This window comes from Plectropomus leopardus, chromosome 7 (genome assembly GCF_008729295.1).
Source record: "Plectropomus leopardus isolate mb chromosome 7, YSFRI_Pleo_2.0, whole genome shotgun sequence".
Taxonomy (NCBI): domain Eukaryota; kingdom Metazoa; phylum Chordata; class Actinopteri; order Perciformes; family Serranidae; genus Plectropomus; species Plectropomus leopardus.
In genome coordinates this window covers 25790264-25810155 of record NC_056469.1, presented here as the reverse complement: position 1 = coordinate 25810155, position 19892 = coordinate 25790264, and the positions used below count along the sequence as shown (strand labels likewise).

The window sequence follows — 19892 nt, the reverse complement described above, 5'->3', positions numbered from 1 at the left end:
CACCTTCTGCTTCTACTAACACCTCTACTACTAATACTTTATATTATACTTTTTACTCCACCACATTTATCTGACAACGTTCCCTTTTACATTATATTATAAATACAAAATCTAAATCAACAAATAAGTCATGGTGTATTATTAAAGATTGAATTATTCAACAGGATATAATAAAAATGAGCTCCACCTTTACCAGCTGCAACATTAACGTGATGTACACATTAATGCATCAAAGATTGTAATTGAATAATATAATATGTATTTTTCTGCATAATGTGTACTTTTACTTTTTGAGCAATTTGGGGGGTATTATTACATATTATTACAGATTTAATTTTTAGAATTATTATAATTTTAAAGCACTTTTTCCAGGTCATTCCTTGTTGTTTTTTAAATTTATTTTTCTATTTTAAAATTTGTTTTGTTTTATTTTATTTGTTGAGGTTTCAAAGGGTTAAGGATATGTTAATGTTAATGCTAATTCTGTAGTACTTAGTACGATACTTTACAACGATTTTGACTTTTAACAGAATATTTTTACACAGTCGTATTGTTATGTTTACTTTAGTAAAAGTTCTGAGTACTTCCTCCAGCTTTGATTATATATCTCAATGTACAAAGTAGCATTTTTGTACCATCTGCACCTCAGTTAACCTTTACGTCTTCTCATTTCTCATTTAGGTTTAATGGGGGAATTCAAAAGGGGTCGATGGCTTTTACACAGATTTACTTCATCTGTGCACTTTCAGAAGAAAGTAAGTATCCCAAATTATTCATTCATTCATTTTTGGTTTATTTGCTCATTTCAGTGTGTAATTTTCAAAACAATAACAAAATCCATGATACACTTTTTCTCGTCATACATTACACATTCATGAACAAACAGGAATGGGAAGAAGAAAAAGTTAAATTACCTGCCCCTTTCTTACTAATAACAGGAGCTTCTGTAGATACAGATACAAATGGCCAACCTTTCTATGTTTACCTTTATTTTTTCACAATCCATATTAACAATAACATCAGAAACAGTCAATTAAATTACTCAGAAAATTCAGTGTCCCATAATTTTTTTTATACCTTCGTTTAAACTGAATAATACTTGAGTTGCATTTGAAGTCATTATCCAAAAAGTTTGACTCCATATACTGAAACATACATCTGCTTTAATGTAGTGCGAGCGTACTGATTTTAGAAATTAAACTTCCTTCTATGATCCTCGTTATTGGATCTTAGGTATTTTTTAATGCAGAACTTAGATATTTTTCAGGTATGTTTGAACTGTTTTTTTTTTCATACCTCTAAGACAGCTTTATCTCTTCATATGGTGACACTTGTCTCATATCCCATGACCTGGCAGGACATTAGTCTGAGATGCTATTTACACGACACAGTTGGACTCATTCCAAGTAAAGATATAAACAGATGTAAGTGATGAGTCATCTTTGTTGTTTTAATAGGTCAGTGTGAGCCAGGTTCTCCTGTCTGTCAATCTCCTTAGTGTGTGTGAATTAGGCCCTGGAGGAAGCGAGCCGACACAAACAGTTTTACGGCTCAGGTCCAAGGACACGAGACCACAGACGCTCCAATGTCCCCTCAACTCTGAACCAAGTGACCCAGAACCCCACAGAGCGCCCGCTGCTGCCACGGCTGATAGACTGGAGGCTTCTCTGATGATGGGAAGAGGTGAAGTCTCGTTTTTTGGTCCCCGACAGCTCGCGACTGAGTTAAGACACTTTGATCTGTTTATTTTTCGATGTGGGTTTAACTGTTGTGGTTATTGGTGCCAGTTGTGTGGAGCGGTGATGTTCTGCAGTGATGAGGTGAGGTCTTGACAGCTGTAAAGTAACACCTGAGTTGAGCTTTTTTTTTTGTAGTTGTGCTGAAATTTATTAGCTTCAGTCAAAATTGAGTGAAACTGTCAACATTATAAATCACCTATTTATAAATGTTTTTTGTTTCCTTTTGCCTGTTTTGGTGTTAAAGTTAAATTAAAAAAAAAGAAGATTTGGGGTTGAAGTGTCCCTTTAAAGATGCAGTTTTACTGTTTTACTACAGTGTTACGCTACAGTCTGCTTTTGTTTAACCACGCTGACTGTTTGGTGTCATGCAGGGGAATCGCTACAGGAAGTGATGTCACACTATCGCCACCACCTGGGAAAAACCTGCAACTGCAACACAAATGGCTTCAGTCAGAGTGGATTTTTCTAGAGGTGATGTGTACAATTCTAGCTTTATGGCCTTTACATATGTATGTAATGCAAAGTTATGAAACACTGACACTTGACTTGAATGTTTTGATACCACTGCAACATTTTAGGTGAAAATACTTCCCTCTACTACAATTATTTGATGGGTATAGTTAGTAAAGATTTAATTACTTAGGACCTCAGTACCTCAGAGTTATGGCTCTGGTGCAGTGCGTAAAAAATGTACTGGAGTATATATACATGGTTAATACCTCAGTAAAAAAAAAACAACAACAAACTAAGCTACAGCCTGTGGGGAAGGTTATATTCATTTGATTAAAAATAGTAATACATCAGTGAAAAAATGTGTAAATGTTAATAATAAAAGTCCTGCATTCAAATTAAGTATAAGCGGCAAACTTAAAGTAAAAGTACACACTATGCAGAATGGCCCATTTCAGAATGATATATATTTTATTACTGGATTAGTGACGCATTTATGCATTCATCCCTTTAACGTTGCAGCTGGTAAAGATGAAGCTTATTTTAATTACTTTATATGTTGCTGGTTGGCTTAACCTATAATCATGTATCAGAATTTATTCAGTAATTTATATTTTGTAACAATCTGAATATGCATAGTAATCATATAAACAATGTAGGGTGAAAAGTACAATTTATTTACCTCTGAAATATAAAAGTAAGTAAAACTGTTAAGTAGTAAGTAAAGTAAAGTTAAGTAAAGTATTCGAGATTTTCCTTAAAGGGACGGTTCACCCCAAAATCAAAAATATATAATTTTCCACTTAAATCTAAATACTCTTAGTGTGAGTTACCGATTGTTGTAGATATCTGCACCAGAGATGACTAACTTCTCTCCAACATAATGGAGCTACATGGCACCCGGATTAAGGTGATCAAAACATAAAAAAAATACATCTGAAAATTCAGCATAATGTCTCTTTGCAGAAATCATGACCTCGTCACTTCAGATGATCCACAGACCTTGTTGTGAGCAGTTTTGTGTAGGAATTTTCTTTATACCAAATGAATCGCCTCACAGAAGGAAGCGTACAGCTAGCTCACCTAGCACCACTGAGCTAGCTAGCGTAACAGCTCAGCCGAAGAGGACGCCACTAATGTTTACATTTTGTGCTGTCACAAGCATGAGTCTCTTTGAGTAGATGCACTCTTCCTCCTGTGCAGTGATACGATTGGTGGGTGTAGTTCGGTTGAGAGAAAATAGTTCTTAATGAAACTGCTCACTTCAAGGTCTGCAGATTATCCGGGGTGAACAGGTCATGATTTCTGGAAAGACACATCACTGTTGGGTTTTTCAAACAGCATTTTTTTGGCACGAGAGCACAACAAGCCGAGTGCCGTCTAATCTATTATATTAGAGGTAAGACAGAAATCTCTTCTGCCAAAACCTCCAACACCCGGCAACTCACATCAAAACAGTACAGATTGATGATTTTTTAATTTAATTTTATTTTTTTGGGTGAACTGACCCTTTAAGTTGAGTAAATATACTTTGATTCCTAAACTGATAGGGGACTTTTTTTCCATCACTTTCAAATCTCTCCAGCACCTTTACTTCTTACACGAGCCTTTAATCTTCTCAGCAGTTTATTGCAGTAAATGAAGGGCCCTGCAGCACCTCCTCCTCCTCCTCCTCCTCTGTGAGAATGGGGAGCTGGAATATGTGATGGTCCGGGGATGTATGTAGGCCAGTGATAGGCCTGCATGCGCTGCTCTGTCTCTGGCTTAAAAAGTTCAAGTCATTATTCTCCTCCTGCTCCTATTCAGACGAGGTCCCGTTGGCTCATTGTTATTCTGCCCGAGTGACAGAGAGAGAGGCGGACACAGAAAGGGAGGCTGACTGGGGCTTCCAACGGCAGGGAGCTGGTTGTACTGGGCGGGGGTTTTGTGTCGGTGGTGGTTTTTCTGGCCGGTTCTTGCGGGCGTGAAGGCATGTTGATAATCGGCTCAGTAATGAGGAGAGGTACTGAACGGCACCAAATATCTGACCCCGATTCCTGGGAGTAGGGAGAGGCAGAGAGAGGGAGAGAAAGTGTGGGAGAGAGGAAGAGAGAGAGAGGAGAAAAAACAGGAGAGAGGGCCATGTGAAAAAGGGGTGGAGGGGAGTTGAGATTTAGTGCTCTGCTGGATGAAACAACCCCCCACTAACTAACGGAGAGGGAAAGTAGCCTAATGGGAAGAAAAGAGGGGGTGTTTGTACTGTTCATTTAACACTCAAAGACGCGCAGGAAGCTTTTATCGTTTCCCACAATGAGATCAGAAAAGGTATGTAACTTTCTTTTTTTTAAGTAGCTGAATTATGTTACTGTTTTACAAATGGAAGCTGAGAGATCAACAGGTAGCTGTTACTGGGCTGTGGGCAAATGGCAGGGTGCTTTTTTTTTTTTTATTCAGGAAAAACATCCAGTCTGTAGTTACCTAAATTATTTATGCATGTTTGTATGTGCAGTGAGATTTTGTAGCCTTTAATTTTCTTTCTTTTTTTTCTCTCTTGCATTTGACTCCATGAGTTAAAAGGCTTTTATGTAGTTGTGGATGCCATGGAGTGTCATAAAAGCCTGATTTAGCACTAAAAATCTGTTTTAGCCACAATATTTAAGTCATTTATCAATCTTTAGAAAAATGCAATAAGTAGATATGTGGCAGCTGTTTTCACGAGGATATAGCTTTAGAACCAACATTAATTTCAAGTTTTTACACAAATCCCTAAAATGCACTTCTTTTTTCTTCTTTTTGTCCAAACATAATTGATAAACCCCAAAGTTTTTCAGTTTATTATCACATAAAACAGAGAAAAAACAGCAATTGTGAAGATTTTTCAAGGCGTTTTTGCTTGCAAAATAAGTCACACAAATGATTTAGCATTTTTTCTTCTGATTAAAATGGATCTGCTGATCAAAAATGATATTTGATAGGATGAAAAACTATCTTTAATAAGTGCCGTAAATGCTGTTTATCTGCAATGTTTGCTTCCGAACCATTTGAAGAAATTTAAAGAGGCCAAACCACATGAATGCACCTTCTGTATCAGTTTCCCAACCACCTGCAGACTGTTCCTGTTGCATCCTAGAACAAACAACACTTTATTTCTTAGAGTTAAACCACACTAAGCTAGAATATAAACTTTTTTGTGTCCTATAATTATTTTTAAAGACAGTGCAAAGTTACAAAGTCCTTTAGACTAAATAAAAAAAACACAAGGTTTGCACAAAGCTCCCCCTTTTCTGTTTCATCCTGCAGACTATTACAGGTCTCCTGACAAATTACAGACTACACCAGGGTGGCCTTAATGAGCAAGAGTCTGGAAATGTTTTCTTTGTGTCATATACCATTAGTTGATCTGGGTCAACGTTTTTCTCTGTAATCTCGCTGTGATAACAAAGGAGGCTGCACTGGGAAAACCAAATGAGCATTTTGCCATTAAATCCAGACTGGAAATCCTTTGACCCCGGAGCAGTCCCCCCTTGATCGTCCTCTCTGCCGAGGAAACATGGTTGTCGCGTGTTTATTCAGTGCTCTGACACCTGTGACTCGGCCTGGAGGAGCCCATTGTTCTTATCTGTAATGGTATAACTCGTCTGGCACACGAGTCTTGGAGAAATATTTGGGTTGCTGTAATGTTGCGGAGCGATAATGTAGAAACTGGCAGCTGAGACAGAGTGAGATCCGTGGGAAAATAACACTGCTGCTGTGAGACAAGACAGCGTGACATCCTCATCACTCGATGGCTTAAAAGTCCTCTGCGTGATTTAAATGTACTAAAGCAGGGTAAAGAGTGCTGGCACAACTTCACGTGATCCACGGTGCATGGAGAAGGGAATAAGTCAAAGGGAATGCAATAAATTTGTTCTTATTACAAGTGTTGCTGGACCTTTGACCCTTTTTGGCTGATTTAAATCTCACATTTTCAGTTCTTCATAGAGAGTGAAAGCATCAAGTAGTCAAATATGACATGTGAAAACTTTACAGTTAGTCCTTAAAAACAAGGGAGAAGCTTCGAGTTGGTTATGATAAAACCTCCCACAATTTTATAGTACAGTTTTTCAAAAGGCTCTCTGTACATGTTGACCTTTCCAATATGTGACACATACTATTGTGTCATTTTTATGATTAATTCATAATTAATTCCTTGTTTTATCCAACAGTCTGTCCAAACCCAAATATGTTGAATTTAGTATCATTTATAACAAATACAAGCAGCAAAGTATCCGAGAAGCTAAAAACTGTGAATTTTTGGTATTTTCAATTATCAAATATTATCAAAGATATTGATTAATGTAATGTCTTACAGCTAATCAAATGTTTGAGTAATCATTTCAGCTGAAGTGCAGATAAATACAAATAAGCAGAGGTCTGGAGTTGAGTCGCATGACTTGGACTCAAGTCCTCTTCAAGTCACGACTTGACAAATTCAAAAAAGACTTGCAACTTAACTTGGACTGTAATACCAATGACTCGCGATGTCACTAAGACTGGAGCCTTTTGACTTAAAGATACTTGACGCTACCCCCAAGCAAATTTGTGAGGAGAAAGTTATACATTAGATACGTTAGACATTTTTTTCCAATATGAGATGAGAAAATGCAGTAGAGGACAGAAAACACAAAACGTTTTCTGTTGTCGCACTGGTTAATAGTGTTATGGAAGTGACAGTGCACTGTCTGCACTACTTTTTTATTATTAACTTCAGTTGCACCGCTTGTTTCAACAAACTTGTTTTAACAAACTGATTTCAACAAATTTGTTTTTAAAAAGAGCATTTATTAACCGTATAAACCAGAACAAATTGGTTTGATTTCTTTGAAGAAATGGGAAGAAGGCAATGAGCAATTTAAGAAGAAGTGACCCAAAAATTATCAAAATATTAGTTAAAAAAAACTGAAAACCTGAAAAAGTGCTTTAGAAATTAAAATAATTCTGTAAATTAATTTTAAATCTGTAATTATAATTAGGAATATAATTTAGTTTTGGACATTTTACCCTAGCTTTTTTTAAAAAAAATAATACTAATATTTTTAAAATTGCGGGACTTTTCTTGCCAAATTGCTCATTGCCTTTTTATCCATGTTTTCAGAAGAATTAAACCAATTTGCGTAAAGTTCAGATACTTATGAAAGGCGTATGAAAAAGTGATGTTGATCCAGGTTTCAAAAGAGTCATTTTATCAATATGATTTATAATCACTCTGTGGTTGAAATGGCAATACATTAGGTGAAGCGGACACTATAACTTGTACAGGACTTGAAAGTCAAAGTTTAGGTCTTGGGACTTGTCGGTCTTGAGTCAGGATTTGATTTGCTTACACTGACTTGGGAGTTGACTCGGGACTTGAGTTCAAGGGCTTTAGTCGTACTTGTGTCTTCAGAACAATGACTTGGTCCCACCTCTGCAAATAAGTGCTTTGACATCCCGTTTCTCTTTTTGCTGGTTATTATAAAAACACCTGGATTTAGGAAGATTTGGGTGACAGTTTTAGAGTTTTTGTGAGAGGTTATCACTAATTACAGTGTATTTTTTCTTCTCCTTTAGAGGATTGCTGTCTGCTGTAAAGCCTAGGACCCTGAAGAACACAAATAAACAACACGGTCATACTTAGTGGCAGCAGATAACAAAGAAAGGAAGAATGTCTCGAACTGAAGAGGTCAACAAGATGACAGAAAACGTCTATAAGGTGGGTTTTGTCGTGTCTGCCCTCCTCTCTGAGATAGTTTCAATAATTGAAATACCTGTTTGTCACACAAACAGTTGCACACACTGGAAATGTGTGCCATAATATGCCGATATGTATTTTTTGTGTTGCCAACAGGGGATTCTGGACCAGTTCAACCCCAGTCTGAAGAACTTTGTGACCATGGGGAAACACTACGAAAAAGCCCTGACAGGTCAGTCAAACACAGATGCCACTGGCCTTTGAGTTGTAACTAAACAAGATACTTTCAGTTTTCCGTAAAATGTACTCTCTTCCTCAGGAGTAACTGTGGCTGCCAAAGGGTACTTTGACGCTCTGGTGAAACTCGGAGAGCTGGCGAGCGACAGTCAAGGCTCCAAAGAGCTGGGTGAGTGGGCGTCTGGTGGAGGAAGCACTATGTGTTGAAGGGGACATTAAAATAAATTAGTGATGGACCTAATGAAGTTAAGAGAGTCGACGTGACAGCTGGAGAGAAAATGGTCTGTGCTGTTGGTGAGGGAGGAGATGAAGACAAGAGGGAATGAGGAAATGTGGAGAGAGAGAGGGAGAGAACAGAGGGAGAGGGAGAGAGTAGGGTCATTGTTGGGAGATTAACAACACCACATGATCTCATTGTAATGCTGAAAACAGCGGGGGAGGCAGGCAGGAGAGTCGGAGGGCGAGATGCCAGCCGCCACATACTACAGCGCTGTGTGACAGAGGGACGGACTCACAGCTGACCGCCACTTTGTAAATGAGAAACTGTCTGAAAACAGCATGTTTTATAACACATTTACTCATGTGTTGTATGTTGATATGTTGGTTTTAAGATTTTCTGGACATGTTAAAGATGCACTCTAACTAATAAAAGCAGCTCTACATCAAACACTATATCTGTAATACACATTAAGTTGCCTTCACTGTCCTGTTTCACTGCTGCTCACAGGAGACACACTGTTTCAGATGGCGGAGGTCCACAGACAGATTCAGGTGCAGCTGGAAGACGTGGTAAGACTCTGTGCTCAGTTGCTGAAATTATTGTTTTTAGCAACCATTTTAAAATGCAGTGCTTAAAGGGACAGTTCACTCTAAAATGAAAAGATACTTATGTTTCCTCTTACCTATGGTGCTATTTTTCAGTCTCGATTGTTTTGGTGTGAGTTGCAGAGTGTTTTTCTCCAGTATAATGGAACTAGATGGCAATCGGCATGTGGTGCTCAAAGCACCAACAAAATACATTTGAAAAACTCAACAGCAATGTCTCTTTTCAGAAATCAACCCGATTACTCAAAAGAATCCAAAGATCTTGTTGTGAGCAGTTTCATGTAAGTGAATCACGGCGCAGAAGGAAACATGCATCTACTCATGGACGAGAGGCTTGTGACAGCCTGAGATGTAAACATTAGTGGCGTCCTCCACAGTCGAGCTGTAAAGTTAGCTAGCTCACTGGTCCTGGGTGAGCTAGCAGTGGATGCATACTTCCAAAGTGTCAAGGGGGCCCTCTGGCCTTTACCATTAAAATGTCACTCAAACTAACATGTACTGACCTGGAAGAGAATTACAGCGACCACAGAGAGATGCAAAGGAACTGCAAAGAGACACAAAACGGTGGAGGTGAAGAGAAAATTATCTTAAAGAGACACAAAATTACCACATTGTCTCATAATTTACCCATGCACATTTCCCTCTGCACAGTGATACAGTTGGTAGGAGTAGTTCAGTAAAAAGAAAATAGTTCCTACATTAAAAGTGCTTGCAACAAGGATTATTTTTATTATCTGGGTCATGATTTCTGGAAAGAGCCATTGCTGTTTGAGTTTTTCAAATGTATTTTTATTTTGGCACTTTTAGCCCCACAAGTCGAATGCCATATAGTTTTATTTTAGTGGCGTGAAGGCAGATATCTGTACAGCCGATCTCCAATGCTCTGCGACTCACACCAAAACAATCTAGACTAATAAATAGCAGAACAGGTAAGAGAAAAAATCTGTATTTTTGATTTTGGTTGAACTGTTCCTTTCAAGTTGCATGAAATAGTACAACTTTTAGAGTTCATACAGAAAATATTTTCGCAGCCTTTAGAGCAGGTTTCATTTTCTGTGAAGAGCTGTGCTGTTTCATGTTGTGTCGGCATTCTTGGTTCAAAATTTTGCATCTGGATTTTTTTTTATCAACAGTTAAAACTGTTTCACTCTGAGCTGCTCGCCCAGTTAGAGCAGAAACTGGAACTGGATATTAAATACCTCACAGTGAGTTTAATCTTCCACTCTTTTCTGATGAATTGTTTGAAAAACAGGTTTTCTGCCTAGTTAAAATGTTAAGTTTAATTTTTCTGACTTGAAGGTGAGTTAGTGGGAGGCAAGTTAATTTGTGTAGCTAGTTCAGATTTCAGTAAGGGACATTAAATGAATAAATAATGGACAATTCATAAATACATGTGAATAATTGTGTAAAATGTAACAAATTAATTGTAAAAACGTTAACTTGAAGTACATAAATTAAAAAAATAAAATGTATAATAAAATAAACGTATAAATTTAATTTCCTTTCATCCCACAAGTATAAAATAAATAAAGATTTTTGCTGCGTCCCTCTCAGGCCACCTTAAAGAAGTATCAGAGTGAGCGGAGGTCAAAATCTGAGTCTATCGAGCGCTGCCAGTCCCAGCTGAAGAAACTACGCAGGAAGAGCCAGGGCAGTCGTCACCCCAACAAATACGGAGACAGAGAGATGCAGGTAAGTGAAGCCCAGAGCTCCACGTGTGCAGCAGAGAAAAAAAACAAAAACATGTTTAAGTTTTCAGTAAAACGCACACACGTGAAGTGTAAAAAGATCCTAAACACCTCACACAGACTTACGGCAGATTAAAAAACCGAGTGTTTGTGTAAGAAATAGGCCAGTGTGAATACGATTAAAGAGCAATCTGCCTCAGCTGATTCTAAAATGCAACTTAGTGCACAAGTCTTTACTGGAAGGAATATGAATGATATAAGAGGGTGAGAGGGTTAAGCCACTTGGAGGGTTATGGTAGAAGAAAAGGTCACCGGGGCAGCAGGAAACAAGATTTCATCATTGTGCAACAGGCAGGAAATCATGTCACACATTCTTCTCTTCATACAATGTGCGTTAAAGGTCACTCGATCTTTGAGTTCAACATGTATGAAGGTGATTGTGAATGCAGGATGGTATGTGCATGTTCTCAGATGTTCACGTTTGCAGTGAAATCTCTGACTTTTTCTTTTTCTTCAGTTTGTGGAGCTGATGAGTCGACGCCAAGGTGAGCTAGACACGCTGGTTGCCGCGGGTTACAAGTCTGCACTCACTGAGGAAAGGAGACGATATTGCTTCCTGGTGGACAGACAGTGTTGTGTCACAAAACTGCTCATCAACTACCACTCTAAGGTGATCTGCTCACATTTACTTATTTATTTCAGCTTTCTATGAGCCAAATGTATTAATCTACAGGTAAAAATAGTTCCGAACCTACCAGTGGTTTTTGTAACCTGATTCTGAAGATTCACATGTTCATTAGGAAGCAATCAGCTTGTGGCTGGGTGTCTCAGGTGGGGAAAGGGAAGTTGGAAAGTACTGAAGGACTGATAAACACATTGGGCCTCATGCAAGAAACTATATATGAACACATTTTCTCTTATTTTTGCTCGTATCCAGGATTTGTTCTTATTTTGTTTGTACCCACTGATTTTTGGGATTCACCAACATGTTTTTATTTTTGCTCTTCTTAGGTAAGATAAAATTTTACGCGTAGTACAGTGTACTCGTACCAAGATAAGAGAAAAACATCTCATTTTCACTGTCCATAAATTGTTGTCCAACACAAGGAAAAATAAGATTTATATTTTAGGAACATTCAAAAATGCATGCACTTCAGAGGGAAATATTTCACTTTTTCTACACTTCTAATATTGGATAACTACTTTACATTTTGTGATTTTTCACACCAACCAAAAATATTAAAATACACAAGTGCAGCTGAAACAATTATGCACTTAATTAGAAAATCAATCGGCAACTATTTCTTTCATGCAAGTCATTTTTAATGCAAAAAACATTGTGTGGTTCCAGACCTCATATATACTGTATGGCTGAGGAAATGCTGCTGTTTCTTTTCATTATTTTCATTATTTTGATTCATTAAATTAATTTAAACCCTTTTGCATATGTACTTTTACTTTTAATATCTAAATGCATCTTCCTGAAATCACATTTAATTTAACTTTATTTAACAGTACATCAGTTCTTCTTCCTCCAGCCTTTTTGGTGTCGTCTCTCCAGTCTTGGCCATGTGCCAGAGTCTTTGCACACGGCACAAAACCTGCCCTTATATAGTGTTTAATGGGCGTAACCTATGTTAATCTGTGATTTAAGATCAAGTGAGATTCATCATTGAGCACACCTGTTGAGAGCAGATTTGGATGGTTAAGAGTGTTTGGTGCATCTGGAGTCAAATTCTCTTCTATTTTCTATTAAGCGAAAATATAAGACAAATTTAAGAGAATGTTGCTGCATAAGGCCCATTGTTGGGTTTTCCAACTTTAGTTTGTTTACAAAATGGAAAAGGTATACATTTTAAGTGTTGTGTTTTTCTCATTTTGTTCTTTTGAATCTAATCCAGGTGAGAGAGCTTCTGTCACAGAAACTGTCATCTTGGCAGCAGTCGTGTTCTCAGCCCACAAAACTCCCTGAGCGTGCTCTGAATCTGCTCCGTCACACTGCGCCTCAAAGCTCAGGGGCCGCTGGGATAGCCGAGGTCCTCCGCCACACCAAGATCGGCTCTGCGCAGCCAGAGCAGGTCAGATCATTATTATTTATACATTGTCAGATGTTGATATGTTTTCTTTGAACTTAATCTTGTTCCCTACCGCAATGTTGTTGGTTCTCACAGAGGGATTACATGGTGGATTGACTGTATGAAATAAAAAACAACAAAACAAGTCTGTTAGTAGTTGTTCCTGGTAGAGGAGAGACAAAATGATTTGTTTACAAGTAACAAGTAACTCTCAAGTCTTGGTTATTAAACTCTGTGCCAAGTCCCAAATTAAGTCCTAATATGTTCCTAAAGGTCCAGTGTGTAGGGTTTAGGGCCATCTGTTGGAAGAAATTGTATATAATGTTCATAACCATGTTTTCAATTGTCCATAATCACCTGATAATAAGAATCCTTGTGTTTTCGTTACTGTAGAACAAGACATTTATATCAATATATCGAGTGGGTCGTCTTCCACGAAGTTCACCATGTTTTTCTACAGTAGCCCAGAACAGACAAACCAAACACTGTCTTTAGATAGGGCCATTTCACATTTTCACATTTTCACCTGGCCACCGTAGTTCTCCAGTACATTTGGCACGCAGGAGAAAATTCAGCTCTTCAACCTCATCGCCAGATGCCAATAAATCCTACACACTAGACACTCCCTCTCTGTGTCTTTCTCTCTATTTCCTATGTATCATTTTGTCACCTACTGTAATTTTATTGTTTTTATTATGCTCTTCTTGGGTTTCTGACGTTTTTTTATTTTCCCCGCTAAAGGGACTTTAAGTCTGACTCAAGTCTAATTCAGGTGACTTGAGTCCAGACCACTGGTACTTATTAACCCCAACCCTACATTCACAATATTATATTTTAACAGTGAATTCTAATTTCAGTAGTTAACAGTATCTGTCTTTGGTTTTTCAGAGGCTTTCTGTTCAAGAAGTCCCTCCTCTGTTGAATGGAGACTCAAGTCGTTCCCAGCAGCAGCGTTCGCTCCCATCTTCCTCCTCCCAGAGTGAAACTGGTCCTCCTCAGGGCTCCCCTCAGACTTTCCGCTCTCTCTCCAGTGGAGGAGCTGCTGGAGGTTCATCACGAGGAGCGTCTCCTCAACACACCAGCACACCCCTCAGTGCCTCAGCCAGCCCCCTCCCTGACAGCAGCGCCAGCAGCAACGCCAGCCCCGCTGCATCCACCCCCACCACGTCCAGCGGCTCGGCCCAGCAGAGCTCGCTCCTCCTGGCCACCAACACATCCAACCTCTCGCCAAGCCTCATCCCCTCCACGGTGATGTCGCTCAGCCAGATCTCCCCGGCCAGCGGCACCTTGCATGGCATGACCCTCCCAATCCCCCACAGTGCTCCTCACAGTCCTCCACTGCCCCACAGTGCTCCTCTCTCCAGGGCCATGACTCCTGTGCAGCTACTGCACCAACAGGTGGGACCAGGAGGCAGCAACACCTCATCTCCGTCACATATTCCCTGGCTGAAGACTGCTGACATGTGCGCAACAGCAACACTTCCACTGCCGAGGAGACCTGTCAGTGAAATGAGGCTGGGCGGCTTTCAGGGTAAGATGGGATAAGTCTCCTCTTCATGTTCGAGTGTCCCCCCTTTTAAGTTGTAATCTTTAAGGTTTTAGTCCAAGTTGGTTTGGTAATCATGTGATTTTATAAAAAAAGCCCCACACAAATCAGATGCGAGAAGCTCTTGGTACAGCACGTGTATGGACAAAGACATATCAAACCTTAAAGTAACAGAGCGATGATTCACATGTCAGATGCATCAAACATTAGAGTGTAAACATCTATAAGGTCTTGATGTTACAGTATCTTAACTTTCAGACACTCTGGAGCCTCCTTACATGCCTGCATGTAGACAACGAAGGACTCTCACGCCTCCGAAAATATATACCTATGACCATGAGTGAATCACACATTCATACTGTTACTGTTGTTATTCATTATGACATTCAAATACAGTAAACAGAAAACAGTCACTGTGTCAGGAATACAAAGGAAAAGCAACTTGTGTTACAGTGCAGTCAAACAAATTCAAGCCGTTTTGAGAAAGAATTATGTCAAAAATAATTTCAACATCCTTTTTTAAAACTCTGTTACTTCCTAACAAAAAATATATCTTTTTATGTGAAGTAGCAGCAAAAGTAAATGCTGTTTTTGCGTTGGCAGTACTTTAATACGTATGGCTGCAGAAGAGTGAACACTTAACAGTCAGGTCAATATCAGTGAGATACATTGCAGCAATGCTGGATTAAAGTAGGGTGCAACTAACTATTGCTTTCATTATCTATTAATCTTAGAGAATAGAGAAAAATGTTGATCACTGTTTCCAAAAGCCAAAGAGAATCGTGTATTTTTTTATCCACAACCCAAAGATATTCAGTTTACTGTCAGAGAGGAGTAAAGGCTCCAGAAAATATTCACATTTTAGAAGGTAAATTTCACTTTTCTTCACAAAAAAATGATGGATTTGGTAATTATTAAATTAGTTTGTGATGAATTTCAGGGTACCATAGTCATGAAATCCTTGAAAATTTCAGAAAAGTCATGGAATTATGTTATCTTTAATGGATAACCTTCTGCGTAATGTAAAACAAACAAAACCAACTTTTAGAGATTGTAAATAGCCACTGTTTAATTTTCATACAATAATTTACCATTGGAGTAAAGTACACTATACAGTTCTGAATGTGGTACACGATGTAAATTGTCATTTAATTTTATTATGGATCTTTGAAAAGTCATGAAAAATTAGGGGAATTTTTTTTCAATGAAAACATGTGGCAACCTTGGAATTTACGGATTGACAACTACATGATTAACCATTTAATTGTTGCTGCTCTAGACTACATGCATGCACTATTTCAAATCCCCTGTTCATAGGCTAACAGTTTGAACTCAGCATGGCAGGCCTTTGAATCTTCGTTAACGCAGCAGCCAATAAGGAATTTAAAAGGAATATACATAAAAAGGCTGTTGCCTAAGTATCTAAACGGGGTGTGATGTTAAGTTTTTCTCTAACTGTGTCCTCTACCTAGGCTCCAGCCTCCCGAGGATGCTGCCGTTATCTGGACCTAGCCGTGTGGAGGCCCTGTTCGCTCACACTCCAGGACCATCGGAGGGCGGCGGCGTAGGGAGCGGGGCTTGCTTACTGCACTTCCTGCCTGGTGACAATATCGCCCTGCTCATCTCTGAGCCCAGAGACGGGTGGCACTACGGTCAAAATGAACGAACTGGACGGTATGTGCAAGAAATGAGTCCAAAAACCCAGAAAAGAGTCTCTGGTTCCCATGTTGGTAACTCACTTATATAAGTTTGTGGTTAAATACGTAAAAAAAAATTCTATGACATAAAATCCTTCAGTAAATACCCCACTTTTTTTAATTTAAAGAAAGAAATGTTATGCCTGGGTTGTGTGTTGCTTTGGATTTGTCTGTTTAAAATCTTTAACATCAGTTTTGGGGTTATGGTTTTTCATTATTGAATCAAAGCCTCAGATTACCTCTAATGTCATCATATGAATGTATGAAGGTTTTCCAGGCTGTCCAACAGTAAAATTTGAAGCTTAAAAAAGACGGTCTCTAACAAGTGGCTAGATGAGACTACAAAATGTCATCTCGTTGTGGTGGCGTCGTTAAAGTAATTTGATTACAGTGTTAGTTTGTTTACAGCCTTGCATTAGCTTTTTACTCCTCATATTGCATGTTTCTCTCTTTCTCTCTGGCACCAGCTTGACAAGTTTATATTCATACAACAGTGTTTTTGTTTTTGTGGTTTTTTTCTTCCCACATGGACTGACTTGCTACTTGACACTCTTGTTTTCTTCACTCATCAAAAGTCACATTTTGTAAATTGTCCTTACAGGAAAGGCTGGTTCCCTTTCTCCTACACTCAGTCCACACAGAGTAAGATCGATCACCTCGAGAGGTAAGTTAAAGAACAAACATCACATCTCATCAAGGTTATGGATGACCTTTGAAGCTGTTAATGACAAAAATGCTCCTTTACTTCCTTTTAGTTTTTTTTACAGCTCAGTATACCAGCAATACTTTGAAAAGTAAAAAGTTGTAACACTGACTGACTCGCAGAAAACTTACTGGGGTCACTGCAGAATCAGTAACATCCTCTAAATCACTTATTAAAACATATCTGTTCAAGAAAGTCTTTTATTAATTTTAGCACACTGTTCATTTTAAATATGTTTTATTTTAGTATCATAATTATCATCTTATACTGTCATCAAGTATTTTACTCATTTATTATTGTTTTATACTAATTGTCTGATTTTATATGCCTCAGTGCATTTTTTGGGCACTGAACTGCCAACTTTTGCTTATTTGCTTCATAAAAGGTATTTATGTTATTGTTGGGGTTGCAGTTTCTTTTTTTCTTCAAATTGCCTGATTAATTTCATAAATAAAGTGTATTATTATTATTATTATTATTATCATGTTGAAACTAATATCACTCAGACACACAGAAAGTGCACACAGGATGAAACTTGCTGAGAGTTCGCCCTCTCAGTCTTTCCACCGCCGCTTCCCCAACACGCTCACTTCCAACACCAACAGCTTTGTTGATGAATTCACGCAAAACTATCATCTCTCGCCTCTCATCGTGTTTCCTCTGTCTCTTTCCTCGTATATTCTTTCCTCTCTGTCTGACCTCTCGTCCAGCTCCCTCTTCTTATCTAAGGCTAACAGCACCAGTACGGGACAGCTCGACAAACTGGTGTCTCCAGCTCTCCCAGCGCTCACCCCGGAGTCAGAGGAGGAGCGCTCCCTTCCTCCCCAGAGGGTCAGCACCTTCCGCCCGCGGCCATACAGCATGGCCGACAGCAACAAGGTCAGAAACGAGAAACTTTTGGGAAAGAGGTCAAAGGTCAATTTGTTGTCCAGACTGAGCCTCGTTGTTAATGGAAGAGATTCAGAGGCTTCGTAATGATGGAGGTTTATTTCTTCTTCACATACAGATCACTGCAGAGTTGGTCTCTCCTCCCCCGTCCCCAACCAGGTAACTTTTATCATATCAAAGCTGCTCTGTGTGTCTTTAAAGGGACATTCCACCAATTTTACATGTCACAGTCAGTTTAAAGGGAATATCGGGCTTAGGGAAGCCTGACATCACCAGACCAGATTGCATATGTCCACCAGAGGCACCTCTGTTTTTAATAAACACCTGTAGATTTCATGTACTCTGGACACAACAGCATAGATCTACAACCAATCAGAGTAACGAAACATGTGATGTAGCGCTTAGCGATGGAAATATGTAAACTAAGTTTTGGGGTTTTTTTTAACCTTGCAATTCCCACAGCTGTATATGTACAATACTAATTTAATGGTTGTCTTTTTTTTCAATAATGTACCTACTTTAAAATATTTATTTAAGCTAATTACCCTGCAAATCGCTAAATAATTTACTTTGAAACCCACAGTAAACCTAAACCTAAACTTGGTTCTGATTGCATTTGTTTTGGCAGTGGACAGTTCACTGCTGTTAACAATTGAAAATAGGAATACTGAATGTAAAATGTTTTTTTTCATCAAACTTGCATTTATTTTTTTGAATTGAACTTATGATAATATAATTATTTAAGAAATTATGCATGACTGCAAAAATCTCACATATACTCCCAAAAGACTCCAAAGTACCTGTAAGGGTACCTGGACCCTCATTTTAGAAACACTGTACGACAGTATCTCTTTAATTGCCAGGTTATATAACATGCGATTCTCACACTTTTTGTTTTCATTTCCTCCTTTCAGGATGAATCCATTTGCCCACATCCGACTCCGAAAAACAGTCACCAACGATCGCTCAGCTCCCATCATTGAGTAAGAGTTTTATCCAGACAGCGATCCAGATCTCTGTGGTTTGTCAGTCCATCAAACCTCAGACTGAATCCTGGCAACATCTCAGTGGGTCATGTTGATTCTTTACTTTGCAAATTAATCAGTTACAGACTATGGCTGCGTAAGTAGAATATTTTTAAATCAAAGTTCAAAAGGTTTGTAAAGGCTGATTACAGTCCATAATTCAATATTGCGGAAAATAATAGAAAAGACGTAGAAACAAAACCACTACAAAATCTGAAAATTCTGAGTGAAATGTGTACATTTAAATAAAATCTAGTCTAGTTTTAATGAAACAGAAGTGCGGATGTACTTAGGTTAGTGTTTGAGATCCACATACTGTATCATCCAGAATAACTAACATTTTAATTTTTTTTCTGGCCTATAAAAGATGCCTTTTATCTCTCTTACTGTTTTACAGTGCAATTATTTTTCTCGACCTAACCTTTAATGTAGTTTTTTGGTTGTTTTTATTTGTGCCATATTCAGACAGGTTTTCTTTATTGGGTAGATCTGGGGACTGGCTCCTACCTGCAGGTTGTGAACTTTCACTTTGTAATGAAGTGTTACAGAAAGAGGACAGGCTCCTACTCTAAAAAGTGCTATGGCGATATTATATTTTTTAGAAAAGCTGCCAGATTGTTTCCTGGTTTCAGTGAAGGTGAACTTTTTAAATTTATTCAAGTTGTCTTTTTCAATTTTAAAAAGGTGGTTGTTTGGTTGAGTTGGCATATTATAATGACATTGGCACATTGAGGTTTTTTTTGTGTCTTTTCACCTTAAAATGACTGAACATGGGAAATGCTGTTTGAGTGTTCATTCCCTGTCAGTCATATCTCATGTTTATACCAGTTAACACATTCTGCTGCTGTAAAGTTATATTTTAGTATTTTATGAATGTAGATTTTTGGATTAGTCTAACTCTATACCTGGATTCAAAATATATTGTGAAAACAGATTCTACCTTAAGGGTCCAGTGTGTAGGATTTAGTGGAAACTTCTTCTGTATGCCAAGCATGAGAGTTATGGTCGATGCAAAAATGTTAATGGGCCTATCCAGAGTCAGTAGCCTTTTTTACACAGAGTGGTGCAGGAATGAGTCCTAAAAACTGCAGATGAATTGGCATTTTAGCACTCCTGGTTCCCTCATCCTAAAGTCAAATGTTTTTTGAATGAGTTTTTGGTCAGAAGCCTTAAATAAGGTCTGTGGTTAACACAAGCTTAAGAGACTCTGACATTTGTTCCTTTGACGTTTAATACGTCAGTAAATTTTGAAGCTTTTTTGTGTGTTATAAAAGGCAGTTGCTAAAAAAGTGGCTAAATTAGTCTATAGACCGTTATCATGCCAAACATG

The 19892-nt window shown here is 38.4% G+C and overlaps 1 protein-coding gene across 1 annotated transcript; it reads left to right on the top strand.

The window, feature by feature from the left end:
* Positions 1–4187: 4187 nt before the first annotated feature.
* Positions 4188–19193, top strand: zgc:158689 (uncharacterized protein LOC791177 homolog). The gene is made up of 15 exons (XM_042490187.1): positions 4188–4493; positions 7758–7899; positions 8035–8110; positions 8198–8284; positions 8843–8904; positions 10074–10145; positions 10495–10632; positions 11146–11298; positions 12530–12706; positions 13592–14234; positions 15722–15923; positions 16548–16610; positions 17360–17528; positions 17656–17696; positions 18452–19193. Exons 2-15 carry the CDS (start codon positions 7852–7854, stop codon positions 18522–18524), a joined length of 2004 nt encoding a protein of 667 aa, XP_042346121.1. The 5' UTR covers positions 4188–4493; positions 7758–7851; the 3' UTR covers positions 18525–19193.
* The last annotated feature ends 699 nt before the right edge of the window (positions 19194–19892 follow it).

Bases quoted from the DNA above. Each gene is read 5' to 3' on its own strand.
- zgc:158689 (XM_042490187.1), top strand. From the start codon at position 7,852: ATGTCTCGAACTGAAGAGGTCAACAAGATGACAGAAAACGTCTATAAG. The intron at 8,285-8,842 runs GTGAGTGGGCGT...TGCTGCTCACAG, and splicing joins TCAAGGCTCCAAAGAGCTGG to GAGACACACTGTTTCAGATG. The intron at 10,633-11,145 runs GTAAGTGAAGCC...CTTTTTCTTCAG, and splicing joins ACGGAGACAGAGAGATGCAG to TTTGTGGAGCTGATGAGTCG.